The following is a 22,620-nucleotide window of genomic DNA, read 5'->3' as shown; positions in this document are numbered from 1 at the left end:
TTAATTTAAATGGGCTGATTTAACTTGGGCTTTTATTTAATTAAGCATAATGGGCTGAATTAAACTCAAATTAAAACAACCGAGCCCGTTTGACTTGTATTTCCCGGCCCTTGCATTCCAAGCGAGCCGAGTCCCATTTGATGAAATTTAAGCTCGTTCGTCACCGCCGGTCCGATGCAAAATGCAATTAATCTAAAATGAATTTAAACTATATGTTATGCAACCTAGATATTTTTGTTTAGGGGTTAAAAATTTAATCCCTAATTTTCTATACAAATTACGACTAAATGATACGCCAAAATTTAGGTGTCAACAATATATATCATCTTGCATATAGGATTTGGAATGCATGTTAATTTAACATGTAGATTCCTAGGGTTAATTCGGTCTTTTGTTAATTAACAAAGAAAAAGAGCAAAAATTTGAATTAGAGAGTTTCATATCTATTGCATTAATTAGGTTAATTGATTTTGTATAATGCATATTGCATGGCATTTAGTAAATTATGTCATATAGGATTAATTTTGATTGGTATCTCGTATAGATGACATTTCATATCAATGCATGTTCAATTTCATCGCATTTCTGTTAGAACTCATCATGCGTGTAATATAGCCGTGACATTCCTACACATCATTTAGTAATGTAATTAGTGCATTAAGTTAATTTCCATCACATAGAATTTTAGGGTTCATTAGTAAAGATTGCATGCTTGTTAGTCAATAATCCATGCACATACATAACATTCATGCAAATTGTTCTAAAGTCATAGTTTGCAGAAACCTCGTGATGATGTATAGTGATATGCTTTGCTTAGCGCGTCCAGGTTCGTTATAATTTCTGTTTTTTATTTACTGCTTTGATTATTGGGTATTACTTTCCCAATTACGCACTCGCACGATCATCCCTTACATGTTAGTGGCGTAGTATGAAAATTGATAAATAATGTACGCAAAACATTTTTGAAATAAAGAGAAAATGTACCGAAAATGTGTTAGATTAATCTAGCATAACCAAGTTCCCGAATCCATTAAATTTTTGTTTCGCATAAGTAAAATATACTCTCACATTTTACTTGGGTGTCTAATCGACCCGTAATTGATTAGTGGTTGCTTCAAAAGGTAAGATATGTAAGATAAATTGCCTGATTGAATCGAGTACCAAGTTTCGATTGATAGGGCTTGGGAGAGCTTGTGCTAAGCACCATGCTTAGCAATCCATTGGTTTTTCCTTGGTGGTTCACCTCCGGAAAGGTTGTGACATGTAATTGGCTCAGTCTGATAATATAATTGACGCCAATGAATACTTGCCCGTACTTTCTACTTTACACTATCTTGAATGGAGATCAACTAATAGAGGGAGAACAAAATAGGAGAGCACATTGAAAGCATATGAAAGGTGTGAATATGCTAATAGTGGGAGAACCAAATAGAGAAAGCATCTTGAACTTCTTCCGCACAAATTGCCTTCTCTTTACAAAGGGAGATGCTGAAAATGAACTTGAACAGTGGTTAAAGGAAATGTGTAATTATTTATTTATTTAGTGTTTGCCCGTACCACAAAGAGGGGCAATTCTGTGCTGGTGGGACAACTTCTAAGGATTCTTATTAGAAAGATGGATCGAGTAAGCACAGAGTTAGAAATTTACTTCGAGTACGTTTCTTAAGAAGTTGGTAACTTTCATTCAAATATACTAGAAAACTGATTTTATGAAAGCTACATCTAGTAACGAAAATTTACTAAACTCTTAAGGAATTTCATTGCTATACGATACAGACGTTTTATTGTTACTTGGTAAGAACGTAAAACGCATAACTTCTGGCGGTGAATATAGCAAATGGATCATGTTAAACAGATCCTATCCAAAACGAAAACCTCATAAATAGAGCGTGAGGCATAATTTTACGTAAGTCATCCCAGAGGGTATTGTATTGTGCGTTGCATGGTATCACAGATATGTCCATGCTTTATGTGAATCGAGATAAATCTAACTCAGTTTCTGGGAACATGAGCAGGGATGCCAAGAGGCTGAAAGCCATGCCGTAGACTTGCTTGCCATGCTTTGTTGATGTCGGTGATCGTGTAGCCGCACTCATGTTCCTCCCACCCTTCTGCTGCATGTAGAATCCCCGCGACGTGCCATGCGCTCATCAATCTTCGTGGCAACCAGTTCTGCAGTATTACAACGAGAGTAAGAAGAAGATTTATACTAAGGTTGCTGCATGCATACAGATTCGTCCACACAAGGAATCTGCAAATCGAAACAGCTATATGGTGATGTAAGGATTGTGGTTCGGCCAAATTAACAATGATACATGTGTCACTGGTCTTAACTACCTGGTGGAATCAATCTTTTTACACCATGCGTTTACTATGAATGTTAGTAAGGTAGGTTTTGTATTTGTAATAAAAGCACACGTTTTGTTCCCTGCAAAAATTATTAAAGCACACTCCCTTCCACAGAATAAAATAAAGATCAATTGAAATTTCAATTATAGGCCATATCATACCTCACAGGAATGCACATTCTCAAGTGACGGAGGAGTGACCATGGCCGGTGTGTGGTGGTAGAAGCAGTCGCCGCGCAACTTTTTTGGAGGGAATTGCGTGAAGGGTATGAATAATGTCCCTCTTGATGCTTTTAATTGATCTTCTTCTGTTATGTCATCTCCAACTATCCATACCTAAACATTTACCGATCGTTAGCAGTCATTCGCGAATGTTACCGTCATCAGCAGGTTGTGATAATAAGTTCTTATGGCATTATATACACAGATGTAATAGCAATTAGGGTTTCCAATTCTTACTAAGAATCCCAACAAAACCTAGAAACGAACACGCTGAATCCTTAAAAGTCTATGCATGTTGATATTTGAAGTCGTTTGCGACAAGGGCAAGATTCATTTACCTTTGGAGCATGGCAGCTTGAGAGAAACAGATTGCTGTCACACTCGTGATTGAGTGATTTCTTCAGCATCTTGTACTCATGCTCACGCAGTGTAGCCACCTAAATTAAGGTTTATATCATTATTGAAGAAGAGTACTTGGAGTTAGCGAGCCAAATCAGAAAGACAATAAGTAAATGATGCCAATAACAGCCCTCTTATCCTCTTTTTTTGTTTATGGGACTTGAATTTACAAAGATGTTGTAAGGTGGCCAGTTTCATGCTATCTCCAATGTAATGAAAATTGACAATGTTCACATGTCGATGGAAAAATCACACGTTTCGATCGAAAATTAATAAAACTTTTTGCATGTGTGTTGTAACTAATGTTCATGCTATATGTACTTTGCTATTGAAGATATATCCTTTCGCTGATCAGAAAGCAATACTTCGCTGCTGAGAATCAAGTGGAATTTACTTTGCTATTGAGAATCGGGTGTCATCTTTTCAGTTAGGTTAGGATATGAATTCTCTTCCTTTTTTTTTTTACTAATAAGTCCTTTTTAAGAAATAATATCAAAATATTTAAGTGTTAAACCACATCATAATTTAATAGTTTAAGATTTTAGAATAGTAAGCACAGATTCTACAAAGTTTCACAAAATTATCCTATCAGGAGGTTCCGGGTTTTAATCTTTTCAAAACCTATCTTTCATATGGGAATCGAACATGTATCATGTGCTTTCTAATATCACCGGATGGAGCCTTGATTACTATAAAAATGAGAGAATTACTTTAAGCATTTTTGGGGGGAGCTGCATATAAGAATTACCATCCAAATTATTTTATTTACCTTGATTCCCCTTTGGCACAAAGCAAAAGCAATGGCATAGGCCACCTTAGTGAGCCTCCCTCTGAAGAGGACTCGGACAGTTCCTTTGGGAATGCTATTGACCACCACAGCCACTGCTAATCCACTCCCATCCACAACTCTCACTCTGAGCTGAGGGTGTCTCTCCACATACAAGCCACCACATCCGTTCAGCTCCTCTCCCTGCAAATACCAAGTTTTGGGTACTTGAGTGTGGTCATATTGCTTTGTTGGGCAATAATAGCAGAAGTCCTAAAACTTGTAATGATAGTATATTTAAGTCCTAAAACTTTCATTTCGTGCATTTAAGTCCTGCAAGTCGCAATTTCATTGCATTTGAGTCCTTTCATTCAACTCCGTTAGTTTTAAGTGGACGGAAATGCAACATGATTTTCGTATTATTTTTTATTCTAATGTGAGCCGCTAATAAATAATGGCACATAGTTTTCTGTCCACTAAAACTTAACGGAGCCAACAAAAGGATTAAAAATAGACCAATCTGACAAGTTTTAGGCTTTAAATTTACGAAAGAAATTTTTAGGACTTGAAAAAAGTGTATTATCGTGATAAGTTTTGAGACTTGCTTGTAGTTGTCCCTTCTTTCAATAATGTTTTGTTTTTTTATTTTTCGCTTCTTGCAGAATTTCGTGAGATCATCATCATTTAATATAATGTCAACCTTTTGAAACTACTCGTTGCCTAATATTATAGCAGAGTATAAGCTAAGCTTCCGGATGCTCCCACTCCCTCTTTTAAGTGTTAGAGAATGATTTTGTTTACATTATAGTAAAGTCTAACACATTTAATAATTAAAAATGTTGAACCCTAAGCAAGTTACATGACCATAAAACTTTGTCTTGCAAAATTGTCCACCATGAACCTATCATGATTCATATTATAATGTCATGAGATGGAAATTATAATGTCACGAGATGCTTGCCTGGTTCAAGAGACCCAAGCACAAAACCTTGGTTCCCTTTTCCTCTGCCTCCAAGATAGCTTTCTCAATCAGACCATTGATCGGCTCCTTTTGCCATTGCATGAAGTACTAGAAAGAAGATCAGAGAAATGATTGATACAAATGAGAAAATGACCAAACTAAGAGCACAAAAACTTCAGTAATATAAAATGAAAACCAATCGGGCGGATAGATAAAAGAAAATCTTACTTGAATGCTATACTTTGGAATGACCCAAGTTTGTAATTTGAGTTTATTGAAGCGATGCCGCTCAACCACAAAAGTGCGCCCATAAAACGAAGTAACCATCACGGACCATAGAGTCACAGGCCAAATCAACCAGAGATACCACCTTGATGATCGGTCGGGCCGGGACGCAAGAGAGGCGAATCCTACTCGCAGATGATAGATCGACCCGGGAGTCGTAAGGTGGGTCAGATGCACGACATCGGACACTTCTGCGCCTCGCTCGAGCGAAGTCTCGTAGAGTTTATCGGAGGACTTGTCCATCGTTCCGTAGATGTAGTCGTAAAACGGCATGAACAGGGAGTAGTTAGTCCGGAATTGTGTGTGATGTAATGAATGAAACCTGCAACATTGGAATGATGTGACGTAATAATATCATCAATTAGCCAAAAGATCAATCGTATTAAGTCTTTTGACGTATAGACAGAGCTAATCCCAATATGAAAAATTTTATGTCAATTTCTCAATAAGATCCAATTATACAACAAATGTGATTGGTCTCAAGTAGCCACACGACGATCAAAAGCTTGGCTTGATCAGTCCACTAATCAGTTTATACGATTTGGATCGAAGTACAAATAAGTACTAGGTGTTTATAGTTAATCCCCCTTACAAAACATGTTCATTTCAGTGAAAGTAAAAGCAAAAAGTACCTCCTGCCAAAAATTATAAAGCTATTTAAAATATGAGAAAGCAATATTTAAACTTACGGGTCAAATTTTTGCATTTTACGAAAGTTCGAAGTAATTCGAATTGTGGAATTGTCAAAATGCGTGCACAAGAGTTTATCATATAGTAAATAAGAAAAGTTCAATATAGACGGGCCTTGACACTCCAGTTTAAACGAAAAAAAAAATTTGAGAGGTGAGAAATGTACCGTGAGAATAGAATTGTTGAAGAAAGTAATTCGAATTATGAACTTGTCAAAATGAGAGAGAGAGAGAGAGAGAGACTTACGAGGGGGTGTACATGAGGTATTTGAGAGGGGGGAAGTTTGAAAAGATCCACTTAGGAATGAGCTCGAAATTGCAGTGCCCCATGTTGTTCATTAGGTCGATGTACGTCACGTAGCCGACAAATGACACGATCGACGCCGTCCCCATCCGCACCGTTGTGAGCAGAGGTATGGCGAACAGCAAGAAGTACGCCACGTGCTCCGCAAATGGATGAATCACAGCTGCAAACCAACCGAAATTTTAGCATCTCGTTAATCTGCACAATTGAACTTGAAGAAGATAAATGCAAGTTCGGTCTGATTATGATGCAAGATGGTAAGACTTCTTACCGAAAACATTTACAGCAAAGGGTGTGTCGAAGTTATTTGGATTGGTTGTTTGAACAAGTTGGATCATTCAATGGATGGATCGCACTAATTTAGATTACCAATCAAAATTTGATGCATCATTTAACGAAAATGTTTTGGTAAAAGAATTTGGTGCATCTATCATCATTGATATCTTATGAAGTTTGAATGTATTTGGAAAAATATCACCAGTAAGTCCCTCTATTATTACCGGAAATTCGAAATCGCCCATCTAGTTGTTTCTTGTTTATGTTCATAATAGTTCTTGTGCTATTGAAATGTGCTACCGATCGCCCTTGAGGCGATCCTATGGTGGATTCTACTGACATGACTTAGCGCTATTAAAAATTGTCGACGGGAACTATTTTAGAGAAAGATAACGTGGAGTGCATATGTGAACTATTTTTTTTTTTTTTTGGCATTTTTCAAAATGCCCCACATCACCATGCAACATATTGGCTAAAACCAATGGAGCTTTCATCCTCTTTACTTGTCAAGGACTTCTTCAACTTCAAAACCTCTAGTTGACCCTTGCACAAGCTTAATCTCCTCTAGCTCGTAGCCTCAAACCCGCAGCTGTGGTCACTCAAGCTTCAACCTTGCAGCTATGGCCACTCGATCCAGAGTCTTACGGCGACCACGGCCGGTCAACCTTCAAGTGCACAGCCACAGCAGCCATGTCTTGAGCTCGAGACCATATGTGCTCGAGCTTTGACATCTTGCAGCCATGGACGATCGAGCTCAAGGCAGCATCATGGGCCATTGGCGAGGTGTCCTCAGTATCGTCGGGGCTAGGATTTTTTAAAAAGTTTTGAATTTTCCTATTTGCCAATTATTTTGTGCATTTTTTTGAATTTTTTTTTCCAATCATTTAATTTACGTCCGCTTTTTCGATTGCCAACTTAGCTATCTGATGATCAATGTCAGCAAATTAGTGGGAAAAAATAAGAGATAATCAGAAAGACGGATTGTGTAACTTTTTAAAAAGTGCATGGATGATTTTGCATCCACAAAAAGTGAAGGGATAGTTTTTTTATTTCGAGTAAAAGCAGAGAGAGAAACTGTGACTATTGCTACACTCCATCTTATGAAAATCTACTCCAATTGGTGCCCTCATTACCTGTTCCCGCTTGTTGGAGGCGAACACATGTCAACCTTGTTCGCCTCTTACACTCTAATTCAATCCCAAATCGAGAAACTTATCGAAGAAGTCATAAACCTATTATAATTTTAGACAATGGTGACCAGAGGCGACAAAGAGCAAGGTCAGATGGTGGGCAGCTGAGGAGAAGAAAGAGAGAGAAGAAGTGGCAGAGAGCAGGGTCAGTTGATGGGTAGCCGAAGAGAAGAACGAGAGAGAAGAGGGAGTAATTAAGATTTGCAAGAGAGGTTTATCTTAAGGTGTGGTTGAATACGGTGTAAAATGCACATTATCATGATATGAAGATTAGGGTTAGGCCACGAGGATACATGCACATTGTGACCAAGATCCTCATACCACTTGGACAAGAACAAAGGGTACTATAGGGATGGCATTCCCTTCATGTAAAAGCAAAGATTAATCTCTATATTTAACCTATAAAAGTATGAGGGTCTCACTTTAGGAATGAGTTCTTTGTAATTTGATATCTTCGTGCATGCAGAATTAGTTGTGACAATATAAAGCTAGGTGAACTGCTTAATCACATGGCTCGTGCAAGAGCGTGGTCCACGTTCAACTACAATGCCCGATACTCACAAGAAAAGAAGCAATTGCATATATATCACATGAGCATCATAAACACCCAAAAAGGTCAAATCGACACTAAAGTAAATGCATGACATGGACATTGCCTACTTTCTATCGTTCACTTCGTGCATGTTTTTGAGATTAAGATGCTCATATTTAACTAAAGAGGAGGGAGCTTTTTGAGATTAAGATGCTCAGATTTAACTAAAGAGGAGAGAGAGAGAGAGAGAGAGAGAGAGAGAGAGAGAGAGAGAAAAGAAGAAGAAGAAGAAGAGCAAAGTACAGGTGATAGGCTCGGTGACGATGGAGGAGTGATGGTGAGAATGATAACGGGAGTAGAGATAGTGATGGTGAAGCGCCCTGTGAAGCCAGTAGTAGAGGAACTCCACCGGCCCGACGTGAAGCAAAATCGTGGTTATCACACCATCTGATCTCCACATCGGCAAGCAAGAAGCTCCGGTGAGCGTCATCGCCCCAATGTAGAAGATCAATCCATTGAATAGTATTTGGTCGTCCCTGCACAAAAATTTTAACAAATTAAACAAAGGAAAAAAAGAAATGTTTAACAATTACTTCATTAGTTCCTTCCATGAAATAACGAGGCTTGTTTGAAAAAACCAGACGGATAGGCTGTAATATTTTTTTTAATGTGTACGGTCGACTCCGTTCCTTAATTAAAGGATCTTGCTATTAGCTGTTTGATGATATGCTTGCCAGATATTAATTATGCTCCTTATATTACGACTGGTTTGCTAAATTCATATGTCTGATGATGCGAAAATTTTTAACTTATCCTATAGATGAGTGTTAATTATATTCAACATCCACCAGAACCTTTAATTTACCAATCTATGAAAAGAAAAAAAGAAGAAGAAGATGTTTTACGGTCCCACCAAAATTTAAATAGGGAAACAGCCATGTTGATATCTATAAATTTACAAAAATCACGTAAAAATTACACTGGAATCTACATGTTGATATCTCTATATCGTGAATGTTTTAGGTGCTTAAAATAAAAATAAAAAGAGAGTTAAATGCCGCAAGATTTGAATAAAAAAAGTAAACCAGTAAAAAAAATAAGGAAACAGCTAAAAAAAACCCAAAATTATACCTATTGTGACACATTTACTCTAAACTTTGTTTTTTGTGATATCCAAAACTCTAAACTATGCTAACTATGACATATTTTCCCTAAAATTTTTCTTATGACATAAAAAACCCCAAACGTATACCTATGTGACACATTTATCCTCTGTCAGGGTTCTGTTAGATGACTTTTCGACCAAAACAATGTCAATTTAATTCACTTCAAACCACGCGGGCACCATATCAATGCAATTTACTTTCTGGCGCCCATGTATGTAGATTTTTAACTGTTCTCATTTACAGAACTTTAACGGAGGGCAAATGTGCCACACATGTACAAACTCGGGATTTTTTGTGTCACGAAAAAAGTTTATGATAAATGTGTCACGGTATGCATAATTTAGGGTTTTTGGGGGCTTTTGTCCAAAAAAATAAAAGTCACAAACCCTTAATGAATAAGTGCCACCAAATTTTTTATGATGAGACAAAACTTTTCTATCCATCTATTAAAGTTAAGACCCTTTTCATTTTTCATTTTTCTGTTGATATCATCAACTTGATAAGCCCTTGTTATGATCCCCTTCTTATAGTTGAAGAAAGTCGAGAAAAAGATGATGATGAGGACATGATCTTTCTGATCCCCGTCGAGACAAAAGAAGATGATGATGAGGAGGGATGGACTGACCAGTCTCTTTCTCGGTCGACCTGCTCAAATTCAATGCCCTTGTCGACGATCCTGCCATTCCCTCTGGCATTGCGGTACCGAGACAGAGTTATCCAAATTTGGTTGTGGAGCATCCTCCATAGCAGAAACGGAAATATCAGGAAGGTGGACACGTCCCTTCCCCTCCCATTGCTGTTGAAGAAGACGTAAGTGCTGCGGACCACCCAAGGAGCCAGCACCACGTACTGCACACAGATAAAACGATGAAAAGAGCCGTCTTTTTAGGACAGTTGATAGGCCTCTTTGATTAAGAATTAAAAGCGAGAGACGACTGCTTTGGCGATAAAGGGATATCAACGAATGATCCTGGCAAATTGCCTTGTCGTTTTCAAGAAAGTTGCCTTATAAGAAGATTTTGCTGTCCTATCTTTTGAATATATGCCTTGCACATAGCTTGTAATAGAGCTTTGCTAGTATAATAATTTTTAGGCCACAGTAAGAGTAACGGCCCGTTGTGAACCACGAATCCTTGAACGAGTGAATCCCACAACAATTTATAATTATTTGTTATTTTTTTTTGTGATCTAGAACATATTATTAATTTCATAGTAGATTAAAGACCGTAACTTAAGTTTTTCCACTTGCAATATCAATCATTGCTCATTGCTTATCTATCATAGCGTCCTAGAGATGCATGCTACATTGCCTGTTTTCTCAGCCAACAGACGAGCATGGGCGATATAGACTTGAGTACATGGTTGTTGATAACCACGACCCATGTTCTCTTCTTACCTCACATTTTCAACCACGTGGAGCACATGTATTACTATGTTCGGCCACGAGGCGAGTGAAAATTCTTGCCTGGACCGGAATCCATGAACCGTATACGATCATAGCCGTCGATCAGGCATGAGATCGAGCTACATATGGTTCACGTGGGATCTACAAGATCGGAATCTACATGGTTAGTGATCGTGACTGGCTCGATTCATATCAACTCGGGTCTAGGTCAAAGTATTCCCACGAGGTGACACGGGGGTAAACACATATCTATAGGGGCTGGCCAGTGAAGAAAAATAACATTTGGGAGAAAAAATGATATCGTTAACGATATCTATACTATGATAATGAGTCTTAGCCTCTTGATAACGAGGAGGTAGCGAAGCATCGGAACAAGATCTTGATGCACTTTGTTTGCAGAAACCTTGACGATAAGCCCATGTAACTACACAAACGGTTGCCAAAGTGCGCAAGTTTTTCTTCTGCCTGCATGTATGAGAGAGAGAGAGAGAGAGAGAGAGAGAGAGAGAGAGAGAGAGAGAGAGAGAGAGAGAGAGAGAGAGAGAGAGAGAGAGAGAGAGAGAGAGAGAGAGAGAGAGAGAGTTGATACCTTCAAGCTTCCAAGAGGCTTCCATGGCCAATCAGTGAGTGGTCCTGGTTTAGAAGCCATGATTCACTTCGACACCACCACTCCTCTCTCTCTCTCTCTCTCTCTCTCTCTCTCAGAGTCTTAGTCTCAGCACAGGCAATGCTCTGGCAGTCGTTGGGCCTTATGTAATGCTTCTCTGCTGTTCGCAGCACAGGCATTGCATTAAAGAAAAAGGGGGAGGTGAAGGGAGAGGTCATGCTGTCCCGGTACGGGGACACCCACACTTTTGATGACTCAAAAATAATATTATCGTTCTGATAAAAAAAAAATATTATCGTAATGGAAAACGTTGTAAGAGTTTGCTTAAGATTCTAAGGAAACTAAGGAAAAACGAGGAATAAAAGGGGGCGTGGAAATTATTGGAATATTTTCAAATTATAGGATTGTGTTTGCACAACAAGTTGATACTGATTTGCTCCAGAAAATCATTGCTTTTGCATGTGTGCAACGTTCAAAGAAATGAGTCTAATGATATTATCGAAGGAGGAGATATCCATAGGGTGATCAATTGCAAAATTTAGACGGCAGAATATCGATTTACAATAAAATCGATGCTATTCAACAATTCATAGATAAAGAGATATATGATATCTGATACGCAAATAATATCGATAAATTGGACTTTCAACTTTTTTGAAATTTTTTTTATTTGTTGAGATACATAGGACACAATCTCTCTTATTTGCACACTAAAACCCAAGTTAGGAATCGAATTATTATCACATCTCAAGTGGCAAAAGAACACTACAAGTGCCATAACTTGTGTACGGCGCTCACTTTGGTGCCATAAGTTTTTTTTGAATCACTTTAGTGCTAAAATTTTTGAAAAACGATCACTTAAGTGCCAACTCCGGTGCCGTACACAATTTTTCGCTGGAAATCCGACGTGGCATTTTTTTTATTAATTTCTGAAGCTGACGTGGCTCGCCGGAGATTGGCACTTAAGTGATCGTTTTTCAAAAAATTTAGCACTTAAATGATCGTTTTTAAAAAATTTTAGCACTTAAGTGATCGTTTTTCAAAAATTTTAGCACTGAAGTGATCCAAAAAAAACTTATAACACTTAAGTGATCGTTTTTCCTCCGACTTGGCACCAAAGTGATCCGAAAAAAAGTTATGGCACCAAAGTGATCTCCGTACACAAGTTATGGCACTTATAGTGTCCTTTTGCCCATCTCAAGTGTAACGAGTAGCTTTCGAAATACACGAGTTTGTGCTCTTGAATGCGATAGCAAAAAAAGGTGCAAGGTCGGATGTTCCAGCCATGCTCAAAAGGGTGTTCACAACTGTGATAGTATATGGAATTTCATCTTTGGCACTTGAGAAAAATTGCGAGCTTAGCGCTTGCCGGAGGTGTTGATGATATATCTCGAGAGACCAATCCATTTTCGAAATGAGTCTTGCATTAATACATTTTGTCCTACCTTCAACCCGAAATATCGTACCTCGCAAACATTTCAAAGATTTTCAGTAAATAGCCAACATCTGTTCACATGGTTAGTTGGGCCTCCCCTCAAGGACTTGGTAGATAGGAAATTTACTCCTCTCATTTGTTGCTGGATCTGCTTCCGCCTCTTCCATTAATGAGTTCTGCAGCAATTACGGGCGTAAGGTAAACGCGACGAATGCCTTTTCTTTTCTTTTTTTCTGTTTTTGTTTCCGTGATTTGAAGTGCCGATCCCTTTCAATGGTATACCGGGAGACGGAAATCTCCGTCCTTACATGGTTAAGCATTTTCGAAATAGCCGAAAAGAGTTGATTGTACCAATGAAAAGGTCCGAAACTTAATTTCATTACGGCCCACTTCAACATTTATAGGTTCCACCCAACTCCATGCATGAGGAGTAATGGAGGTAGTTGTGTAACTTGAAACCATGTTGTACGAATATATGGTTGAATACTACAGAGACACCCGTCAAGTTTTGGCTCCTCACTTTTTTGAATTTCAGTAATTTTCTATAGAATTTAGTAATTTTAGTAAGTGGGCTTATTGATGGAATCATTTGGAAGTATAACAATATCCCTTTTCTTCGAATTTTTGTGCTTACACATCTTTAATAATCTCAAGTAGAGCTATTTGTTCAACTTTACTATCTAAGTTGATGCATACGTGAGATGCGGACTTACTTTGATGCATGATATTTAATGCCCCGTCAATATACAAAAGGGAAAATTACCAAAACAGTCCTAAACCTATTGTTATTGTGTTAATTCAGTCCTAAACCTTTTTTTTTGCCAATTCAGTCCTCAACCTTTTGTATTTGTGCCAATTTAGTCCCCGGCCAATTTTGGGCAGCCGACACTTATGTGGACGCCGGCCGGTGATGGCCCTCCGACCGATGCTGACGTGGTAATTTTAAAATATTTTTTATTTTTTTTCCTTTTCTTCTTCCCCTGGCCGGTCCAGCGACCGACGACCAGCCAGGGGCTAGGCCCAGCGACACTACGGCCTCGCCATGGCCGCTGCTCGGCCGACCTCGCCCACAACAGCCAAGTCGAGGCTCGCCCTCGCCAATGTCGGCGAGGGCGAGCCTCACCGGTGGCCAACGACCAGTTTCGCCGGCCCTAGCCCTTGGTTGGTCGCCGATCGCCGGTTGCTGGACCGGCCAGGGGAAGAAGAAAAGGAAAAAAAATAAAAAATATTTAAAAATTGCCACGTCAGTGTCGCCCGGAGGGCCGGCGCCGGTCGGCGTCCACGTCAGCGTCAACTGGCCAAAATTGACCGGATGGACTGAGTTGGCACAAATACAAAGTACTAGTGTGACATCCTGAACCTCTATATAATCAGAGGAAGGAAGGGATCCTAACTGATTAGGGCATTCGTCGATGGAGAATTTGGAAACCGTCACCATTGTCGTCTATAAAGAAGTGTGCCATGTTTCTCGGTGCCAATCTCCGCCGCGCCGACTATTTCCGATGTTGCGTCATCATGCTACCCGACCTTTTTACCGCTCCACCCTCGCATTCATTTTCCTTCCCTTTTCCCGCCGCCATGCCACCGGGAACACCACCGTCACTGCCCCCTTTTTCTTTCTTACCGAATCATGACCGCCCCCCTTTTCTCTTCCCTTTTCTTCTTTTTTTCTCTTTTTCTTCTTTCCCCTCCATCACTTGGCAGAGGAGAAACGCCATGTGGTGCCTGTCTTCTCCACCACCCCATTCGGCCAATGGTCATCCAACTCAGCAATTTGACAGTAAAATTTAATGGAAACTAACGGAAGATAAATTTGTCACAGGTATACTAGTTTGGAGATTTTTCGTGATAAAAAAATTAGTTTGTGGTAAAATTTATCATATGTGAACTGATTAAGGATTTTTTCGTGGTATTAACAAAAAAAAATGTAAATTTTGGGATATGATGAAGGTACGTTTGGAACTGAACAAAAATGGGGGGGGGGGGGGAAGGACGATGGTGGGATCATTTCTTTTTCACACCCCCAAATTTTTCCTTGGGCCCCCACCATAACAAGATTATTGAATTCTTCACCTACTGTTTCTTCCTTTTGGCAATCCCGCTCCCCCACATCTCCATAAAACAAGAATTCAACGTAACCCAAGAACGTCGATCTGTACTTCAAAGCAACATGACTTTCTGTTGCACCAGACACAAACATAAATCGCCAACCTACCATGACAACTCCTGTTGATCTTAAGGCCAAAACCCATTTATTGCAGGCCCCTCTCAAAGTTTTTTCGTTCCCCAGCATTCATTCATTCAGACCCGATCACGCCCAAGTTTCCTTCCCCACACTCGTCAAAACAATGTTTTAATTTTCAAAGTATCGACGTTCCACTTTGCGACAACAGTTATTGCATTGGAAATTACGATATTTCTTGAATTAGTTACTTAAAATAAGTGTCTTGACACATTTGTGTTCGTAAATTTCTTTTGCTCGTAGCATAATGATAGAATCGACTTTTAAATCAAAAACTTGCTTGTTGAAGTATGTAGCGTGAACATATTGAACATTTAAACAACGGGAATTTAAGTTACGAGTTCACTTCTAAGAAGTCATCATATCGGATTGCGTAATACGATCTGGGCAATGACTCATATACAAAATTAGTGTATAAAATGATGTGATTGACTGTCAATGAGGTCATATTCGACACTCAATAACGGTTTCTGTCTTATAAATTTGTATACTAATTTTGTAAACCAATCTTAATAGACTCATCGATAATCGATTACCGTGGTTTAGAGAGAGAGAGAGAGAGAGAGAGAGAGAGAGAGAGAGAGAGAGAGAGAGAGGGGGTGTACATGAGGTACTTGAGAGGGGGGAAGTTTGAAAAGATCCACTTAGGAATGAGCTCGAAATTGCAGTGCCCCATGTTGTTCATTAGGTCGATGTACGTCACGTGGCCGACAAATGACATGATCGACGCCGTCCCCATCCGCACCGTTGTGAGCAGAGGTATGGCGAACAGCAAGAAGTACGCCACGTGCTCCGCAAATGGATGAATCACAGCTGCAAACCAACCGAAATTTTAGCGTCTCATTAATCTGCACAATTGAACTTGAAGAAGATAAATGCAAGTTCGGTCTGATTATGATGCAAGATGGTAAGACTTCTTACCGAAAACATTTACAGCAAAGGTTGTGTCGAAGTTATTTGGATTGGTTGTTTGAACAAGTCGGATCATTCAATGGATGGATCGCACTAATTTAGATTACCAATCAAAATTTGATGCATCATTTAACGAAAATGTTTTGGTAAAAGAATTTGGTGCATCTATCATCATTTATATCTTATGAAGTTTGAATGTATTTGGAAAAATATCACCAGTAAGTCCCTCTATTATTACCAGAAATTCGAAATCGCCCATCTAGTTGTTTCTTGTTTGTGTTCATAATAGTTCTTGTACTATTGAAATGTGCTACCGATCGCCCTTGAGGCGATCCTATGGTGGATTCTACTGACATGACTTAGCGCTATTAAAAATTGTCGACGGGAACTATTTTAGAGAAAGATAACGTGGAGTGCATGTGTGAACTATTTTTTTTTTTTGGCATTTTTCAAAATGCCCCACATCACCATGCAACATTTTGGCTAAAACCAATGGAGCTTTCGTCCTCTTTACTTGTCAAGGAATTCTTCAACTTCAAAACCTCTAGTTGACCCTTGCACAAGCTTAATCTCCTCTAGCTCGTAGCCTCAAACCCGCAGCTGTGGTCACTCAAGCTTCAACCTTGCAGCTATGGCCACTCGATCCAGAGTCTTACGGCGACCACGGCCGCTCAACCTTCAAGTGCACAGCCACAGCAGCCATGTCTTGAGCTCGAGGCCATATGTGCTCGAGCTTTGACATCTTGCAGCCATGGACGATCGAGCTCAAGGTAGCATCATGGGCCATTGGCGAGGTGTCCTCAGTATCGTCGGGGCTAGGATTTTTTAAAAAGTTTTGAATTTTCCTATTTTCCAATTATTTTGTGCATTTTTTTGAATTTTTTCTCCAATCATTTAATTTACGTCCGCTTTTTCGATTGCCAACCTAGCTTTCTGAAGATCAATGTCAGCAAATTAGTGGGAAAAAATAAGAGATAATCAGAAAGACGGATGGTGTAACTTTTTAAAAAGTACATGGATGATTTTGCATCCACAAAAAGTGAAGGAATAGTTTTTTTATTTTGAGTAAAAGTAGAGACAGAACATGTGACTATAGCTACACTCCATCTTATGAAAATCTACTCCAATTGGTGCCCTCATTACCTGTTCCGCTCGTTGGAGGCTAACACATGTCAACCTTGTTTGCCTCTTACACTCCAATTCAATCCCAAATCGGGAAAATTATCGAAGAAGTCATAAACCTATTATAATTTTAGACAATGGTGACCAGAGGCGGTGGAGAGTAGGGTTAGATGGTGGGCAGCCGAGGAGAAGAAAGAGAGAGAAGAGGTGGCGGAGAGCAGGGTCAGTTGATGGGCAGCCGAAGAGAAGAACGAGAGAGAAGAGAGAGTAATTAAGATTTGCAAGAGAGGTTTCTCTTAAGGTGTGGTTGAATACGGTGTAAAATGCACATTATCATGACCTGAAGATTAGGGTTAGGCCACGAGGATACATGCACATTGTGACCGAGATCCTCATACCACTTGGACAAGTACAAAGAGCAAAGATTAATCTCTATATTTAACCTATAAAAGTATGAGGGTCTCACTTTAGGAATGAGTTCTTTGTAATTTGATATCTTCGTGCATGCAGAATTAGTTGTGACAAGATAAAACTAGGTGAACTGCTCAATCACATGGCTCGTGCAAGAGCGTGGCCCACGTTCAACTACAATGCCCGATACTCACAAGAAGAGAAGCAATTGCATATATATCACATGAGCATCATAAACACCCAAAAAGGTCAGATCGACACTAAAGTAAATGCATGACATGGACATTGCCTACTTTCTATCATTCACTTCGTGCATGCTTTTTGAGATTAAGATGCTCAGATTTAACTAGAGAGAGAGAGAGAGAGAGAGAGAGAGAGAGAGAGAGAGAGAGAGAGAGAGAGAGAGAAGAAGAAGAGCAAAGTACAGGTGATAGGCTCGGTGACGATGGAGGAGTGATGGTGAGAATGATAACGGGAGTAGAGATAGTGATGGTGAAGCACCTTGTGAAGCCAGTAGTAGAGGAACTCCACCAGCCCGACATGAAGCAAAATCGTGGTTATCACACCGTCTGATCTCCACACCGGCAAGCAAGAAGCTCCGACGAGCGTCATCGCCCCAATGTAGAAGATCAATCCATTGAACAGTATTTGGTCGTCCCTACACAATAATTTTAACAAATTAAACAAAAAAAAAGGAAATGTTTAACAATTACTTCATTAGTTCATTCCATGAAATAACGAGGCTTGTTTGAAGAAAAACACACGGATAGGCTGTAATATTTTTTTTAATGTGTACGGTCTACTCCGTTCCTTAATTATAGGATCTTTCTATTAGCTGTTTGATGATATGATTGCGAGATATTAATTATGCTCCTTATATTACGACTGGTCTGCTAAATTCATATGTCAAATGATGCGAAATTTTTTAACTTATCCTATAGATGAGTGGTTGATTATATTCAACACCCACCACAACCTTTAATTTACCAATCTATGAAAAGAAAAAAAAAACAAGAAGATATTTTACGGTCCCACCAAAATTTAAATAGGGAAACAGCTATGTTTTTTTTTTTTATAACCGAGGATCCGCCACCATTCTCCGGGGATGAGCCCGTACAAGTAATCGGGGCGCCTATACCTCGAGAGAGACTAGCCCAGCAATCCACCGCCAGGGCCTCCCACTTAAATTACGGAACCGAGCGGAGATTCGAACCAAGAACCTCTAAAGAGGGAAGGAAAGCGCCCACCAACTTGACCATGCGCAGGTGGGTGGGAAACAGCCATGTTGATATCTATAAATTTACAAAAATCACGTAAAAATTACACTGGAATCTACATGTTGATATCTATAAATCATGAATGTTTTAGGTGCTTAAAATTAAAAAAAAAAAAAAGAGAGTTAAATGCCGCAAGATTTGAATAAAAAAAGTAAACCAGTAAAAAATAAGGGAACAGCTACAGAAAAATCCAAAATTATGCCAACTGTGTCACATTTACTCTAAACTTTTTTTTGTGATATCCAAAACTCTAAATTATGCTAATTATGACATATTTTTCCTAAACTTTTTCTTCTGACATTAAAAATCCCAAACTTGTACCTATGTGACACATTTATCCTCTGTCAGGGTTCTGTTATATGACTTTTCGACCAAAATAACGTTAATTTAATTCACTTCAAACCACGCGGGCACCATGTCAACGCAATTTACTTTCTGGCACCCATGTATGTAGATTTTTAACTGTTCTCATTGACAGAACTTTAACGAAGGGTAAATGTGTTACACATATACAAACTTGCGATTTTTTATGTCACGAAAAAAAGTTTAGGATAAATGTGTCACGATACACATAATTTAGGATTTTTGGGGGCTTTTGTCCAAAAAAATAAAAGCCACAAACCCTTAATGAATAAGTGCCGCCAAATTTTTTATGATGAGACAAAACTTTTCTATCCATCTATTAAAGTTAAGACCCTTTTCATTTTTCATTTTTCTGTCGATATCATCAACTTGATAAGCCCTTGTTAGGATCCCCTTCTTATGGTTGAAGAAAGTCGAGAAAAAGATGATGATGAGGAGATGATCTTTCTGATCCCCGTCGAGACAAAAGAAGATGATGATGAGGAGGGATGGACTGACCAGTCTCTTTCTCGATCGACCTGCTCAAATTCAATGCCCTTGTCGACGATCCTGCCATTCCCTCTGGCGTTACGGTACCGAGACAGAGTTATCCAAATTTGGTTGTGGAGCATCCTCCACAGCAGAAACGGAAATATCAGGAAGGTGGACACGTCCCTCTCCCTCCCATTGCTGTTGACGAAGACGTAAGTGCTGCGGACCACCCAAGGAGCTAGCACCACGTACTGCACACAGATAAAACGATGAGAAGAGCTGTCTTTTAGGACAGTTGATAAGCCTCGTTGATTAAGAATTAAAAGCGAGACACGACTGCTTTGGCGGTAAAGAGATATCAACGAATGATCCTGGCAAATTGCCTTGTGTTTTCAAGAAAGTTGCCTTATGAGAAGATTTTGCTGTCCTATCTTTTGAATATATGCCTCGCACATAGCTTGTAATAGAGCTTTGCTAGTATAGCAATTTTTGCGCCACGGTGAGAGTAATGACATGTTGTGAGCCACAAATTCTTAAATGAGTGAATCCCATAACAATATATAATTATTTGCTATTTATTTTTTTGTGATCTAGAATATATTGTTAATCTCACAGTAGATTAAAGACCGTCACTTAAGTTTTTGTACTTGCAATATAGATCATTGCTCATTGCTTATCTATCATAGCATCCTAGAGATGCGTGCTACATTGCCTATTTTCTCAGCCAACAGACGAGCATGGGCGATATAGACTTGAGTACATGGTTGTTGATAACCACGACCCATGTTCTCTTCTTACCTCACATTTTCAACCACGTGGAGCACATGTATTACTATGTTCGGCCAAGAGGCAAGTGAAAATTCTTGCCTGGACCGGGATCCATGAACCGTATACAATCATAGCTATCGATCATACATGAGATCGAGCTACATATGGTTCACGTGGGATCTACAAGATCGGAATCTACATAGTTAGTGATCGTGGCTGGCTCGATTCTTATCAACTCGGGTCTATGTCAAAGTATTCCCACGAGGTGACACGGGTGTAAATACATATCTCTAGGTGCTGGCCAGTGAAGAAAAATAACATTTAGGAGAAAAAATGATATCGTTGACGATTCTATACTATGATAATGAGTCTTAGCCTCTTGATAACGAGGAGCTAGCGAAGCATCGGAACATGATCTTGATGCACTTTGTTTGCAGAAACCTTGACAATAAGCTGCGCATGGCAACTTGTCAAATAGTATTTGATTCTGTTCTTTTGTTCCCAGAATCAGTTTGGGAATAGAAATCCGTTTGTTTAATTTTTTGATTCTGGGCACAAATTCTTGCAAATTTGTGCCCAGAATCAGTTTTGGAGCAGAATTAAGAATAAAAAAAAAGTAGTTTCTTGATTCTGGGAACAAAAATGAGAATCAGTTTTTTTTTCTTCTTCTTTTTCTTGGTTTGTAATATAGCTTCTAATGTCCAGCGCGAGGGCCACCCTCGCCGTATTTGGCGAGATTAAAATATTTTAATAAAAAAATATTATTAATAAAAAAAATTTACCGGCTATGGCAAAAAAAATAAAAAAAATATTATTAATAAAAAAAATTTTACTGGCCATGGCCAGCTACCAGGCCATGGCGAAAAAAATAAAAAATATATTTTCAATAAAATATTTTTTATTAAAATATTATTAATAAAAAAATTATTTATAAAAAAATATTTTACCAGCCATGGCTAACGACCAAGCCATGGCAAAAAAAATATTTTTAATAAAAATATTTTTTATTAAAATATTATTAATAAAAAAATATTTATAAAAAAATATTTTACCGGCCATGGCCAGCGACCAGGCCATGGCGAAAAAAAATAAAAATATATTTTCAATAAAAATATTCTTTTAGTAAAATATTTTTAAAAAAATTATTAATAAAAAAAATTTATAAGAAAATTTTTTACCGGCCATGGCCAAAAAAAATAAAAAAAATTATTTTTAATAAAAGTATTATTAATTAAAAAATATTTTACCGGCCATGGCCAAGAAGAAGAAGAAGAAAAAAGAAAAGAAAGAAATATTAAAATATTTAAAATGTTATTAAAATATTATTAATAAAAAGAAATTTTATGCCGTTACCAAACGCATTTCTGTTGCTGGGCACAGAATTTTGGGCCGTTACCAAACGCCTTTAAATGTTCAGAATCAGTTCCCGGGCACAGAATAAAAAAGAATCATTTCTGACCAGAATCTGTTCCCGGGCACAGAATGGTTGCCATTCGCAGCCTAAATCCATGTAACTACGCAAACGGTTGCCAGAGTGCGCAAGTTTTTCTTCTATGTGCATGTATGAGAGAGAGAGAGAGAGAGTTGATACCTTCAAGCTTCCAAGAGGCTTCCATGGCCAATCAGTGAGTGGTCCTGGTTTAGAAGCCATGATTCACTTCGACACCACCACTCCTCTCTCTCTCTCTCTTTCTTTGTCTCAGTCTCAGAACAGGCAATGCTTTGGTAGTCATTGGACCTTATATAATGCGTCTCTGCTGTTCTCAGCACAGGATTGCACTAAAGAAAAAGGGGGAGGTGAAGGGAGAGGTCATGCTGTCCCGGTACGGGGACACCCACTTTTGATGGCTCATAAACAATATTATCGTTCTGACCAAAAAAAATAAAATATCGTAATGGAAAACGTTGTAAGAGTTTGCTTAGGATTATAAGGAAACTAAGGAAAAACGAGGGAATAAAAGGGGGTGTGGAAATTATTGGAATATTTTCAAATTATAGGATTGTGTTTGCACAACAAGTTGATTCTGATTTGCTCTAGAAAATAATTGCTTTTGCATGTGTGCAACGTTCAAAGAAACGAATCTAATGATATTATCGAAGGAGGAGATATCCATAGGGTAATCAACTGCAAAATTTAGACGGCGGAATATCGATTTATAATAAAATTGATGCTATTCAACAATTCATAGACAAAGAAATATATGATATCCGATACGCAAGTAATATTGATAAATTGGACTTTCAACTTTTTGAAATTTTTTTTATTCGTTATGATACATAGGACTCAAGCTCTCTTATTTGCACGCTAAAACCCAGGTTAGGAATCGAATTATTGTCACATCTCAAGTGTAACGAGTAGCTTTCGAAATACACGAGTTTGTGCTCTTGAATGCGATAGCAAAAAAAGGTGCAAGGTCGGATGTTCCAGCCATGCTCAAAAGGGTGTTCACAACTGTGATAGTATATGGA

The 22,620-nt window shown here is 38.6% G+C and overlaps 1 protein-coding gene across 2 annotated transcripts; it reads right to left on the bottom strand.

Annotated features, from left to right (window-relative positions):
* Window positions 1-1,735: 1,735 nt before the first annotated feature.
* On the bottom strand, window positions 1,736-21,874 carry LOC115666765 (very-long-chain aldehyde decarbonylase CER1-like). Of its 2 annotated transcripts, none has more exons than XM_056305789.1 (10): window positions 21,743-21,874; window positions 19,411-19,634; window positions 17,698-17,930; window positions 15,421-15,640; window positions 4,925-5,303; window positions 4,697-4,804; window positions 3,739-3,939; window positions 2,909-3,007; window positions 2,511-2,684; window positions 1,736-2,172 (listed from the first exon to the last, which is right to left on the bottom strand). In XM_056305789.1, exons 1-10 carry the CDS (start codon window positions 21,800-21,802, stop codon window positions 1,993-1,995), a joined length of 1,878 nt encoding a protein of 625 aa, XP_056161764.1. In that variant the 5' UTR covers window positions 21,803-21,874; the 3' UTR covers window positions 1,736-1,992. The 2 variants fall into 2 exon arrangements, with proteins under 2 accessions (XP_056161764.1, XP_056161763.1); XM_056305788.1 differs by lacking the exons at window positions 15,421-15,640; window positions 17,698-17,930; window positions 19,411-19,634; window positions 21,743-21,874 and adding exons at window positions 5,918-6,137; window positions 8,276-8,508; window positions 9,764-9,987; window positions 11,133-11,293.
* Window positions 21,875-22,620: the final 746 nt, after the last annotated feature.

This window comes from Syzygium oleosum, unplaced genomic scaffold (genome assembly GCF_021117445.2).
Source record: "Syzygium oleosum isolate NSW1041296 unplaced genomic scaffold, Sole_v2.1 Sole_v2.39, whole genome shotgun sequence".
Lineage (NCBI taxonomy): Eukaryota > Viridiplantae > Streptophyta > Magnoliopsida > Myrtales > Myrtaceae > Syzygium > Syzygium oleosum.
Note: the sequence above shows the minus strand (reverse complement) of the source record. Positions and strands in the feature narration are given on the sequence as shown.